This window comes from Cherax quadricarinatus, chromosome 71 (genome assembly GCF_038502225.1).
Source record: "Cherax quadricarinatus isolate ZL_2023a chromosome 71, ASM3850222v1, whole genome shotgun sequence".
In the NCBI taxonomy this organism is placed as follows: Eukaryota; Metazoa; Arthropoda; class Malacostraca; order Decapoda; family Parastacidae; genus Cherax; species Cherax quadricarinatus.
This window is the reverse complement of record NC_091362.1, coordinates 4,013,880-4,028,883: the sequence shown is the minus strand read 5'-3', so window position 1 is coordinate 4,028,883 and position 15,004 is coordinate 4,013,880. Positions and strand designations below refer to the sequence as shown.

The window sequence follows — 15,004 nt, the reverse complement described above, 5'->3', positions numbered from 1 at the left end:
AAGCTCATGGTTCAGGGAGAGTGACCTAGTAGCGACCAGTGAAGAGGCGGGGCCAGGAGCTTGGACTCGACCCTTGCAACCTCAACTAGGTGAGTACAACTAGGTGAGTACACACACACACACACACACACACACGCACACACACACACACACACACACACACACACACACACACACACACACACACACACACACACACACACACACACACACACACACACACACACACCCACACACACACACACACACACACACACACACACACACACACACACACACACACACACACACACCACAATATTCCAAACTCAGGAGTGTCACTAAGCTTAAAACCAGAATTTTCATCCTCAAGAAAATCTATTACCATTCCTCTTCATATTTTCATTGTATGCTGATGAGGTTAGTGGTTCCTCGGAGTCTCGTACAATGTTCTCCCGGCAGCTTCATCATACTCCAATGTTTTCAGCGTTCGTGAGAAAATGTACGCTTTACGATTATATGATTCACCTCGCGCTGCCGGACGTACACAGCTCTCTTTACTTTTTAGTTGATGTTGATCATTTGTACGTAATTATAGGGTAAAGTACTTTAAAGAGACATACATTAGTATAATCTAACCTAACCTAGTCAGCCTTAGCTAACGTAACCAAACCAAACCCTACCAAACCTTACCTAACCTCATTTATCCTACCTTAATTTGTTCTGACTTATCTTAACCTGAAATGATCTAACCTAAACCAATCTGACGTAAGCTAATCTAACCTTATCTAGCAGTGCCTCTATTCCTACTTGTCGGCTTTTGCCATATTCTGCCCTTAACCTAACCTAAACTAACATCCCATAACTTAGACTAACATAATATTGCTAGATTATGTTAAAGTTCTATTATGTTTCCACAAGACAACATATCTCAACGTAATAACATCACCGGGAAAGTATTTTTGTACCAATTAACTCAACTGTATTGTACCATACAGAGATATACGAACTGAAGTTCTTGGCTAATTATTGGTTCTAAATGAAGGACATTGTTCAATGGTTCTTGTCTCACACAACACTTTCCTTCCCGCCAGATTCAGTGGTTGCTGTCTGATACAACATTCATTTTTCCTTCAGATTCAGTGCTTCTTGCCTCAGACAACATTCTTACCATCAGATTCAGTGAATGTTGTCTCAAACAGCATTCTTCTTCCCATCAGATTCAATACATTCCTTCCCATCAGATTCACTGATTCTTGTCTCACACACAATACACCCCTTTCTGTTAGATTCACTTCCCGTCAGATTCAGTGGTTCTTGTCTCACACAACATTCTTTCCGACAGATTCAGCTGTATGGCTTCAACGCTGACCTTTACCGCAACATGAGTGAAGCGAGACTTGGCTCCAATGGCATCGTCGGTCTCTCCATTATGATCCAGGTAAGGAGGAGAGAGAGAGAGAGAGAGAGAGAGAGAGAGAGAGAGAGAGAGAGAGAGAGAGAGAGAGAGAGAGAGAGAGAGAGAGAGAGGAAGGGATATGTGGGAAGACAGACCGAAAGGGATGGAGGGAAGAGAGAGGGATGGAGGGAAGAAGAGAGGGAGGGAGGGAGGGAAGGAAGGAAAGGGAGTACAGGAGCTTTTGAATCGACTTCTGAAACCAAAAATATCTAGAAAATAGGTGCACACACACACACACACACACACACACACACACACACACACACACACACACACACACACACACACACACACACACACACACACACACACACACACACACACGAGAGTAGTGTAGCACCTGGAAAGGATCGGATTCATAACCACCAGCGAACACCGTTTAAGACATGGTAAATCCTGAGTTACAAATCTGCTAAAGTTTTATAACAAGGTGCCGAAAGTTAGCAAAGAGACAATGATGGGTGGACTGCACATTTTTGAACTGTAAGAAGGCGTTCGATACAGTACCACACAAGTGATTGTGAAGAAAGCTAGAGAAGCAAGCAGGAATAATAGTGCAACTTCCACAGTGGATAATGTGCAACACAAGGATTCTTTACTGATCATGCAGGCAGAGCTGGCCTGTGCTGCGGGCTTGAACAGTCGAATACAGAGACGAATAACACTCATGGAGACATCAACCTTAGTGGAAGACACAGAAGAAGAAGTAGACATAGCGTTTGATGTAATCACATCATCAGCCCTGTTGCAAGACAATCAGTGTCTTATGTTCAAGCACAAAGGATGTCTTCAAACACTACTGCTAGTAACTGTTTAGCATGACCTAATTCTACTAGTGGGCCTAACTTACCTGTCACTTCATCTAAAAGCTGTTGCACCTTAATGTCCTGTACATAAGTCTCTGGCCACGGTCCTCTACTTCAGGTTAACACGATAAATGAGACACACGTGCAACATTTGAGTATCTTAATTCTGGAAATGTTTCGCCAGCCATTGGCTTCTTCAGTCCAGTGCAGAAAAAAAGTGGAAAATGATGAGTGAAGGCAATCAGTATCTAAGCCTAGAGTCGAAGTGTTGAGTCTCATTTGTCAGCTTGACTCTTTTTCAACCCATTTATTCAAATTCACATTAAGATTGTCTTGCATTAATAAGGCTCATGAACTGATTACGTTATACTACATCTCGACTTCGTCTAGTTTGTTTATCATTAAGGCTGATATCTCCAGGAGTGTAATTCTTCTCAATATTCGACTGATAAGCCTGAAGCACAGGCGAAACATTTTGTCCAAAAGATTCCTATTGTTGCATATATGTCTCATTCATCAACTGTGTAACATGACACTACAGTGGATCAATAAATATATGATAGGAAGGAAAGAAAGTGGTTTTGTTCGGGGGGAAATATGGACTGGCAAGTGTGATGAATGGGTTTCATAAGGGTTAATACTGGCACCGATACAGTTTGTGTACATAGATGACATGACAGAAGAATCAGAGGTATTCCTGTCCGCAGATGACGTGAAGTGGAACATACACTAAAAACGGATCCGGAGAAGTTGCAGGATTGGTGTTACAAGTGACTTAAAATCTGACCAAATAAAGTTCAAAGATATGAAAATCGTGGAAGAGCAAAGATAACCGGACACAGAGTACAGGCTTGGGGAACAAAGGCTGTAAACCTACCTGTTAAGCCTAGAGGTGTAAATAGTTCTGGAACGACAGTAGTCCCAGAGGCTACAAGAGCTTGATCCGATGACATCTGACGACAGAAGAGCTAGAGGTGATATGATTACGACATAAAAAAGTACTGAGAGGAATTGACAAGGTGAACAAGGTGGATGTCAGGTACACGAGGGCACAGCTGAAAGTTAAAACACAGACTAGACACAGGGATGTTTGTAAATTCTTCTTAAGCCTTAGAGTGGTCATGAAGTGGAACTACCTAGACTGCACAGTGGAGGGAAGATCCAGACATAGCTTAAGAATAGGTATGACAGGGCTCATGCAGCCAGGAGAGGGAAGACTCAGTACCGGCTAGTGGAGAGACTGGACCAGGAGAGGGAAGACTCAGTACCGGCTAGTGGAGAGACTGGACCAGGAGAGGGAAGACCCTTGCAACCACAAATAGATTAGTGCAATTGAGTGAGTAAATAAAAACATCAAACACAGAACAGTACAAAGGCATACCAAAACAAACTACCGCCACCACAACGATAACAATAATAACACAGTTAACACCACCACCACTATAACAACACTCTCTCTACCAAACCATACCATGGGCGGAAATAGAACCCGCGATCTGAGAGTCTCAAAACTCCAGACCGTCGCGTTAGCCACTGGACCAGCTAGCCACAATAAGATGATCCAGTGGCTAACGCTACGGTCTGGAGTTTTGAGACTGATCGCCGGTTCTATCCCCGCCCGTGGTATGGTTTGTTTGCAATCGTGTCATTACGATTTCGTGAGTCATGTTTACTGTCACTACCACCGCCACCACCACGATAATAAAGTAATGGTTAACACCACAGCAAAAGCAATGGTTGACACCACAGAGAAAGTAATGGTTGACACCACAGGGAAAGTAATGGTTGACACCACAGTGAAAGTAATGGTTGACACCACAGGGAAAGCAATGGTTGACACCACAGTGAAAGTAATAGTTGACACCACAGGGAAAGTAATGGTTGACACCACAGTGAAAGTAATGGATGACACCACAGTGAAAGTAATGGTTGACACCACAGTGAAAGTAATGGTTGACACTACAGTGAAAGTAATGGTTGACACCACAGGGAAAGTAATGGTTGACACCACAGTGAAAGTAATGGTCGACACCACAGGGAAAGTAATGGATGACACCACAGTAAAAGTATTGGATGACACCACAGTAAAAGCAATGGTTGACACCACAAGAAAAGTAGTGGTTGACACAACAGGGAAAGTAATAGTTGACACCACAGTGAAAGTAATGGTTGACACCACAAGAAAAGTAGTGGTTGACACCACAGTGAAAGTAATGGTTGACACAACAGGGAAAGTGGGAAGAGCCTATTTGCTAAAAGCAAAATTAATCATTGGATATTTCATCCGTAAAGAATTATCTTACAAATGAGTTATAATACCGATAAGTTGAAGAATAAGAGACATGGGTAACACTACGACTTTTATAAGTCTTTGCGCCAATTGCTTCTGTATTTGGCTAAGATACCTATAATCTTGTTCCAAGAGTGATGGATTGATTACCCTGACTACCTCTCCATGTCGTATGCTTCTTCTTCCAATTCTGATATCTATGAAATCGCCTGATGAAGCCTGCAGCGAAGGCGAAACTTATCGTCAATAAAAACTCCTAGTGTTGTGCATGTGTCTCACTAATTGATGTAGGTAATGATGGGAAAACTATGTGTACCATCATGTCATGGACGCAGTAAGAGGAAGGTATGACTCGGTAAGACTGGATGTAGTATTTACTGCAAGTGCAGCTTATATAGGTGAAATGGAATATAAGAGGCCTTTGAATACTATTTCTAATACCTTGTGGAAGTAAACATTAGGTGAAGAATAACAAGTGGGGGACGGAAGAAATCAGATTTCAAGAGTGGAAACTTTACAATGATTAGGTAGTTCCTAGAGACAGTGTGAGAAAAAAATGTACTGGTAAGAACAGAGTATCCGTAATTTAACCAAGGATGGAAAATGAAAAAGATAACAACAGTGAAAGCGTGTGGAGAAAACTTAAATAGGAAAAGATAGAAGAAAACATATATGAACAGAAGAAACAGGAAATAATTTGAAAGAGTGAGAAAATGAGATGAACGGCGATTTGAGAAAGACCGCAGAAAATGTCAAATCTGAACAGAAACTGCTTTACGACCATACCAGCTGACGACGAGAGTAATGAGAAGGAAGGAGAGCTCACGTGAAATGGCAGGCAAGTCTATGAAGAGCAGAACAAACAATTGAATTAAGTATTTTCAGTGGAATCAGAAGACAACACCACTCATATTCAGTGTGTTTCACTCGTACAAGGCCCCGGGTTGTCATTTACTACAGACATAATATGCAAACATGGCGATTGCAACTACGTGAGTACCAACTCAGGGCCTCCTACGGTTGAAACATACTGTAGAAAGGATACACCATCGTACACTGGACACCATGCACACAAAATGGGTTTAAAAAAAGTTATTTAAGCAATAAGACTTAAAAATGTCACCATGGATTCTGCGAGACACCAGAAGCATAATATGCCAGAAGCCTGGAAAACAGCTAATGTAATTATACTATTTAAGAAAGGAGAAAGACAGAAAACTTAAATTGATAAAACAGTATCACTGACTGCAAATTGTGTACAGTAATGGGGAATATAAGGAGAGTAGTGGAGTGCCTGGAGGAAAATGGTTTCATAAACAATAACCAAGAGGAGGCTGAGAGATGATAAATCATGTCTTATAAACCTGTTGGAGTTCAATGACAAATTAACAGAAGAGAGGCAGGGGAAAGAGAGAGAGAGAGAGAGAGAGAGAGAGAGAGAGAGAGAGAGAGAGAGAGAGAGAGAGAGAGAGAGAGAGAGAGAGAGAGAGAGAGAGAGAGAGAGAGAGAGGAATGGCTGACCTGAATATTCTTGGACTGCAGGAATTCTTACGACAGTGTACCTCACAAGAAACTGGGTCAGAAACTTGAGGAGCAGGCAAGATTAACAGGGAATGTACTACAGTTTATCAAAAAGCAAAGCACTTAGAGGAAAAAAGACAAAGAGAACAGGTATCAGAATGGAAAAGCCTAGCAAGATGGCTCTGCAAGAATCAGTATTATGACGAGTACTGCGTCTAGCATATTTGAATGACATAGCTTTTGATGTAAACTTAATCAGGAAAATAAAAACCGTCCCGTACAAACTGCTAGAGTGTTCTGTTCAGACAAGTGACTACTTTAACGCAAACCCAGTATATACAAGAAAATTGGGGAACGAAAAAAAAAATCAGAAGTTTAGTGCTGACTTTGAACACAATGGTTGCAAACCTGAGTCAAGAAAAACGACCTAGGGGTGAGCATAGTTCCGAACATATCGCTGGAGTCCAGCATCAACCGAATAAAATCTGCAGTGAATGCTCGTCCTTCAGATCCAAAATAGGCTTTCAGAAATCTCAACGTAATCAGTCATCGTCTTATATATGACTCATGTTAGACTGCTTACTTCACAAATGGTTGTAACTATGACCATATTTTTTAAAGGGGTGGACCGGTAAGCCAGCGGAAGGCCTAGGTTAGACGACCAAAAGCTCCAATGGCGGGTCGTCATCTAAGGCCCGCGTCAGGAAACACTTGTCCTGTTTCTTGACGAACCTTACCTAACCTTACGTTACGCTCATTTTCAAATATGCACCACCAGCATGGAGCTCCCACGTGACAAATTGTATTAAGAAACTGGAGAATGTGCAACCGGACAAGTTCCAGAGGTATGGAACAAGCTATTAGGAGAGGCTAAGGAAATGAATCTGATCACATTAGGGGATACAAGAAGCAAAGGAGACATAATAACGACATATAAACTACTCCAAGGGCTTGATAAAGTGGACAGTGATACACTGAGAATAAGAGAATGTGTACAAAAGGGTACAGTTGGAAGTTAATGACACAGAGGAATCCCAGGGATGTCAGGAAGTATTTCTTAAGAATCATGATGGAGAGGAAGTGGAAAAATCTGGACAAAGTAGCAGTGGAAGCAGGCTCCATACGTAGTTTCAGGAAGAGGTATGATAGGGTCTACATGAGTAGAAGTAAATATGGAAAGCAGAAAGAGACAGAGCGAGGAGCTGAGAATCGACCCCAGCAACCACTAATAGACGAGTACAAATAGACGAGTATGCAGACACACACACACACACACACACACACACACACACACACACACACACACACACACACACACACACACACACACACACACACACACACACAAATAGAAAGAGAAGGTTTACGCTACTAACAACAATATGGAAATGCTACTTTCAGTTATGTATTGGACCTAAACAGTAATAAAGTTAGGATACCGCAGGAATATTGTCATTGCTTGTTGAAGAACATGGAGAATTTAACGACCGCGCTGCAGTATCTCAATATTTTGATGAAAAAAATATATAGAGATGCAAATGAATGGAAAGTGACGAGTATTGTTCCTGTATTGACTAAAATATTGTGATCAATTAAATGCACTATGTTGAATACAATATATACACTAAAATATTTATGTAATTTGAATTGAGGTAAAGAACATATGTTGTATTTTATGAATTAAAGAGGTAACATGTTTTATTGGATAAATAACAAAGGTAAAATATATATGTTTTACAGAATAAATAAAAAATAGTAAAGGATAAGTGTTATCTTGGTTAAAACAAATGGAAGTGATTGATACATTAGAGAAAGCCTAGGTATTAGTACAAATGTATTATACTCTATTTGGGAAATATTTTTAGATAAGATTTTGTAAATTTAGCTCTTCTAGGGTGGTACCTAGGTGCTGGTGAAGGTCTCTTGAACCAAGGGTGGTACCTAGGTGCTGGTGAAGGTCTCTTGAACCAAGGGTGGTACCTAGGTGCTGGCGAAGGTCTCTGGAACCAAGGGTGGTAGCTAGGTGCTGGTGAAGGTCTCTTGAACCAAGGGTGGTACCTAGGTGCTGGTGAGGGTCTCTTGAACCAAGGGTGGTACCTAGGTGCTGGTGAAGGTCTCTTGAACCAAGGGTGGTACCTAGGTGCTGGCGAAGGTCTCTGGAACCAAGGGTGGTAGCTAGGTGCTGGTGAAGGTCTCTTGAACCAAGGGTGGTACCTAGGTGCTGGCGAAGGTCTCTTGAACCAAGGGTGGTACCTAGGTGCTGGTGAAGGTCTCTTGAACCAAGGGTGGTACCTAGGTGCTGGCGAAGGTCTCTGGAACCAAGGGTGGTAGCTAGGTGCTGGTGAAGGTCTCTTGAACCAAGGGTGGTACCTAGGTGCTGGTGAGGGTCTCTTGAACCAAGGGTGGTACCTAGGTGCTGGTGAGGGTCTCTTGAACCAAGGGTGGTACCTAGGTGCTGGCGAAGGTCTCTTGAACCAAGGGTGGTACCTAGGTGCTGGCGAAGGTCTCTTGAACCAAGGGTGGTACCTAGGTGCTGGCGAAGGTCTCTTGAACCAAGGGTGGTACCTAGGTGCTGGCGAAGGTCTCTTGAACCAAGGGTGGTACCTAGGTGCTGGCGAAGGTCTCTTGAACCAAGGGTGGTACCTAGGTGCTGGTGAAGGTCTCTTGAACCAAGGGTGGTACCTAGGTGCTGGCGAAGGTCTCTTGAACCAAGGGTGGTACCTAGGTGCTGGCGAAGGTCTCTTGAACCAAGGGTGGTACCTAGGTGCTGGCGAAGGTCTCTTGAACCAAGGGTGGTACTTAGGTGCTGGCGAAGGTCTCTTGAACCAAGGGTGGTACCTAGGTGCTGGCGAAGGTCTCTTGAACCAAGGGTGGTACCTAGGTGCTGGCGAAGGTCTCTTGAACCAAGGGTGGTACCTAGGTGCTGGCGAAGGTCTCTGGAACCAAGGGTGGTACCTAGGTGCTGGCCAAGGTCTCTTGAACCAAGGGTGGTACCTAGGTGCTGGCGAAGGTCTCTTGAACCAAGGGTGGTACCTAGGTGCTGGCGAAGGTCTCTTGAACCAAGGGTGGTACCTAGGTGCTGGCGAAGGTGTCTTGAACAAGGGTGGTACCTAGGTGCTGGCGAAGGTCTCTTGAACCAAGGGTGGTACCTAGGTCCTGGCGAAGGTCTCTTGAACCAAGGGTGGTACCTAGGTGCTGCCGAAGGTCTCTGGAACCAAGGGTGGTACCTAGGTGCTGGCCAAGGTCTCTTGAACCAAGGGTGGTACCTAGGTGCTGGCGAAGGTCTCTGGAACCAAGGGTGGTACCTAGGTGCTGGCGAAGGTCTCTGGAACCAAGGGTGGTACCTAGGTGTTGGCGAAGGTCTCTGGAACCAAGGGTGGTATCTAGGCGCTGACGAAGGTCTCTGGAACCAAGGGTGGTACCTAGGTGCTGGCGAAGGTCTCTGGAACCAAGGATGGTACCTAGGTGCTGGCGAAGGTCTCTGGAACCAAGGGTGGTACCTAGGTGCTGGCGATGGTCTCTTGAACCAAGGGTGGTACCTAGGTGCTGGCGAAGGTCTCTTGAACCAAGGGTGGTACCTAGGTGCTGACGAAGGTCTCTGGAACCAAGGGTGGTACCTAGGTGCTGGCCAAGGTCTCTTGAACCAAGGGTGGTACCTAGGCGCTGACGAAAATCTCTTGAATCAAGTAAGAAAGTCTTCTTTAAGGCTTTCAGCAAATAGAAAGTATGAAAATAGAATAAAATATATTTCAGTTTAAGATCATGAATATATTATTACTGTTGTGAAACCAAAAGATGCATTGCTTTCACACATATACTGCATTATATATATATATATATATATATATATATATATATATATATATATATATATATATATATATATATATATATATATATATATATAATATATATATATATATATATATATATATATATATATATATATATATATATATATATATATATATATATATATATATGTATATATATATATATATATATATATATATATATATATATATATATATATATATATATATATATATAAAGGCAGAACAAGCCATATGAGGTTGGAAATATTTAGCTCTAGATCTTTCACACTCTCGTGCGTCATCAGGAGGTATGCAATGTTGCATCCAAAAAATGAAAGGTACAGGCTAATGCTACTCACTTTCGAGCAAAGATGTTTAGTTCCTACGTCCTCGTCTTAATTTTGTGTTTTTTACCTGGGAAATGTTCCCAAGCTTAATGTTTGTCTAGGTAAAGGCTTGATCCAGCAGCGATCAGTCTTCCCTGCGTATTTCAACACTCTGGTTTTCCATATGTCCACCTTCCGCACACACTGCTTGCCCATATGTCCACCTTCCACACACACTGCTTGCCCATATGTCCACCATCCACACACACTGCTTGCCCATATGTCTACCTTCCACACACACTGCTTGCCCATATGTCCACCTTCCACACACACTGCTTGCCCATATGTCCACCTTCCACACACACTGCTTGCCCATATGTCCACCTTCCACACACACTGATTGCCCATATGTCTACCTTCCACACACACTGCTTGCCCATATGTCTACCTTCCACACACACTGCTTGCCCATATGTCCACCTTCCACACACACTGCTTGCCCATATGTCCACCTTCCACACACACTGCTTGCCCATATGTCTACCTTCCACACACACTGATTGCCCATATGTCTACCTTCCACACACACTGCTTGCCCATATGTACACCTTCCACACACACTGCTTGCCCCTATGTCCACCTTCCACACACACTGCTTGCCCATATGTCCACCTTCCACACACACTGCTTGCCCATATGTCCACCTTCCACACACACTGATTGCCCATATGTCTACCTTCCACACACACTGCTTGCCCATATGTCCACCTTCCACACACACTGCTTGCCCATATGTCCACCTTCCACACACACTGCTTGCCCATATGTCTACCTTCCACACACACTGCTTGCCCATATGTCCACCTTCCACACACACTGCTTGCCCATATGTCCACCTTCCACACACACTGCTTGCCCATATGTCTACCTTCCACGCACACTGCTTACCCATATGTCCACCTTCCACACACACTGCTTGCCCATATGTTCACCTTCCACACACACTGCTTACCCATATGTCCACCTTTCACACACACTGCTTGCCCATATATTCACCTTCCACACACACTGCTTGCCCGTATGTCCACCTTCCGCACACACTGCTTGCCCATATGTCCACCTTCCACACACACTGCTTGCCCATATGTCCACCTTCCACACACACTTCTTGCCCATATGTCCACCTTCCACACACACTTCTTGCCCATATGTCCACCTTCCACACACACTGCTTGCCCATATGTCCAACTTCCACACACACTTCTTGCCCATATGTCCACCTTCCACACACACTTCTTGCCCATATGTCCACCTTCCACACACACTGCTTGCCCATATGTCCACCTTCCACACACACTGCTTGCCCATATGTCCATTCTACACACCAGCGTCCCTATCTACTTATACCACAGCACACGTTCCCTGTTTACTTCTCCCCTTGTAACTACTAAATCCATTTTCACTACCATACACCCATATTCATTACCATATACCCATGTTCATAACCATACACTCATGTTCACTACTATACACCGATGTTCACTACCATACACCCATGTTCACTACCGTACCCCCACGTTCATTACCATACACGCACGTTCATGACCATACACCCACGTTCATGACCATATACCCACGTTCATGACCATGCACGCACGTTCATTACCATACACCCACGTTCATTACCATTCACCCACGTTCATGACCATATACTCATATTCATCCCTGACTGCTTTCCGCCTTTCCGCACTCACCCTATTTATTCCATCCACCCATCTCCCATTCTCCGTCTAGTCCTTCAGAAATATTCCCAAAGAACTAAAACCTTCTAGTTACTAGTGAAGGAGAAACACGTTTCGACGCAACCTTTCGCTCTGAGGTAATCTAATTAGTGTGTCAGGTGCAAGGAAACAGGTCCCCCCTGATCCCTAAGCCGAAGGGAGCATCGTTACCTGTGACACAGGTAGGCGGACTTTCACTCATAGACGACATAGCCTTTATGACCCATTCTGTTCTAGCACTTTTTGGTAATTATAATAATAGTAATGATAGTTATAATATTAATAACAATGATAAAATAATAATGTCAATTATACCAACAATAATAATATTATTATCTTTATTATTATTATTATTATTATTATTATTATTATTATTATTATTATTATTATTATTATTATTATTATTGTTGTTGTTGTTGTTGTTGTTGTTGTTGTTGAGGATAATATCAATTATAATAATAATAGTAACAACAACACCGACAACAGCAGCAATACTAATAATACTAATACAAATAATAATAATAATAATAATAATAATAATAATAATAATAATAATAATAATAATAATAATAATAATAATAATAATAATAATAATAATAATATAAGAGACGCGGTTGATTTGATTAACCAGACAATAATGATGAAAACAAACGTTGCCGGAGAAACATTGCCACAACGTTTCTCTCTGTGCTGAGCTCCGTCAAGCCATCACTTGACAGACCTCTGCAATCTACAGAGAGTGAAACTTGGTCCCCGTTGAAGGTTTTTTCGCAATTTGCATCGTTTCTTCGCTCCTGTTGTTTTTACGACTTTTAGATCCACAGTTATGGGAGCTGTGAGGGAGACGTGAAGGAAGCTGTGAGGGAGAAATGAAGAGAGCTGGGAGGGAAACATGAGGGGAAAACTGAGGAAGATATGAGGGAATGTGTATGGAGAGATAATGGGAAAGAGAATGAGAGAGATAAGAGAAACACTTAACTGGGAGGGAGAGAAGGAGTTAAGAACGAAGGGTGGGAGCGAATTAAGGAAATAGGGAGGGAGAAAAGGAGGGAGAGTGCGAGGGAGGGATGGAGTGGAAGGGAGGGAGGGGGAAGGAAGGAAGGAAGGAAGGAAGGCAGTGAGGGACAATGAGTCACTCTTTGGGCAGGTGATCGCGTGATGGCTACTCATGGTATCACCCTCCCTGTATTAGTGGCTGGGGGTGATTGTTGTTGTGGTGACTGTTGTTGTGGTGATTTTGGTAGCTGTGGTAGACTGTGGTTGTGGTGGCGGTTGTTATGGTGATTGTTGAGGTGGTTGTTGTAATAGTTGCTGTGGTTGTTGTAATAGTTGTTGTTGTTGTTCGTAAGGAGCTGACCACCTTCTGTCAACAGAAAGGGACTGGCCACCTCAAAATTACCTGTCTACTTCTTGTACCATAATCTCTATATTCGACTGATGAAGCCTGCTGTGATACCAAACCATTTAATCAAAAAAGATACTAAGTGTTGCATATGTGTCTTACCAACATGTCTGTATTGTGTACAAATTAAAGCGTGGTCTTAGACGCCTTACGAATTTACTGTTTTTTTATTCACTAAAGTATTCGAAATGGTAGATCAAGGTAAAGGATACGATATTGTGTTTAAAAACTTCAGCAAAACCTTTGATATCAACAGTTCCATACAGGAATCTAATAAAAACAGTGGTAGGACATGGTGTAGGAGAAATTATCTCCATGATCGAGGCATGGTTAGTCGAAGAAACCAGCGAGTTTGAATAAATACGGAGAAATCAGAATAGGGACGCATTGCAAGTGGTTTTCTACAGGGGTCGTTTTAGGATCCTTGTTTTTCACATCCACATAAACGACATAGATGAAGGAATAAATACCTACACTAATAAGTTTACCATTGTCACTAATATACACCGTGATTTAATTTCTGATAAAGGCACTGAATACCTACAGAATGATCTGTTATTTATAACCTAAATAATGTAGATCTCAGCTGAACTGAGAGCGAAAAAATATTCAGGAGCTCTAATTATAAGCAGTTTAAAGTCAAGACAACTTCGCAAAGTGTTTGCAACAAAGTTAACACAAATCATGGCTTCATATCAGAAGTATCAATAATGGAAGACCTTAGGTTATACCTCAACCTTTTATATCTTTAGTAAGGTTTTGTTTAGATTACGCTGCTCTGATCTGGTTTCTGTATTACTGAATGGACAAATGCTCCGGAAAGCAAATACAGTAGGTTGTCGAAATTGATCCCCTATACTAGAAAACTTTCCTACGAAGATAGGCTGAAGGAAGTGAATTTACACTCTCTTGAAAGATATGTTGAAAATTATATAAAATACAGATAAGCTGATGATTAAAAACACGTGCAAAAGTTGGGAATCTTTACTGATGAAACGCTTCGCCTACGCAGTAGGCTTCTTCAGTCAAATACAGACGCAGCAGGTAGATGGTCTGATTACATCATCTTCATTTCACTTATGTACCTGCTGTCTCTGTATTTAACTGAAGAAGCCTACTGCGTAGGCGAAACATTTCATCAATAAGATTCCCAACTGTCGCACATGTGTGTCTGAAAATATGTAGAATTAGAAGAGATACGATTGAAGTATATTAGTGATAATCAGGAATAAGTAAAAGATATATAGAAAACTTGCTGAAATTATCATACCAAGAGAGAACTTTCAGCAGCGAGTTTATGTTGGACAAACTTGGTTTGGAAAGGATAGATAAGTACAGGTCAGGTTAGTGTCGCTGAGGCGAAAACTTTGGGTAGCTTTAAATATAGTTTGGATGAGGACATGAGGGGGATGTGGCTGTGAGTACGAGGAACTAGGCCTACCTCAGTGCTCCTTCATTCTTATATAATTAACCTGCTACCACCTTGTATTAGAGATATTGCTGGAACAAATATATGTCGTTTAGATGCTGGATCACTACCTCTGCGAGGTGTCTGATGAATCAGGCTGTGATGGCTATTTGGGCTGCTAGCAGCAACAGGGGGGTTAATCTTTCAATCAACACGG

General features: G+C 42.3%; 1 protein-coding gene across 1 annotated transcript in view; it reads left to right on the top strand.

Moving 5' to 3' along the window:
• CARPA (Carbonic anhydrase-related protein A) overlaps window positions 1–15,004 on the top strand; it is a 608,382-nt gene that overhangs the window by 513,484 nt on the left and 79,894 nt on the right. The window contains exon 5 of the mRNA XM_070099973.1: window positions 1,325–1,420. Within this exon, the coding sequence (XP_069956074.1) occupies window positions 1,325–1,420 (96 nt within the window). The remainder of the gene's footprint in view (window positions 1–1,324; window positions 1,421–15,004) is intronic.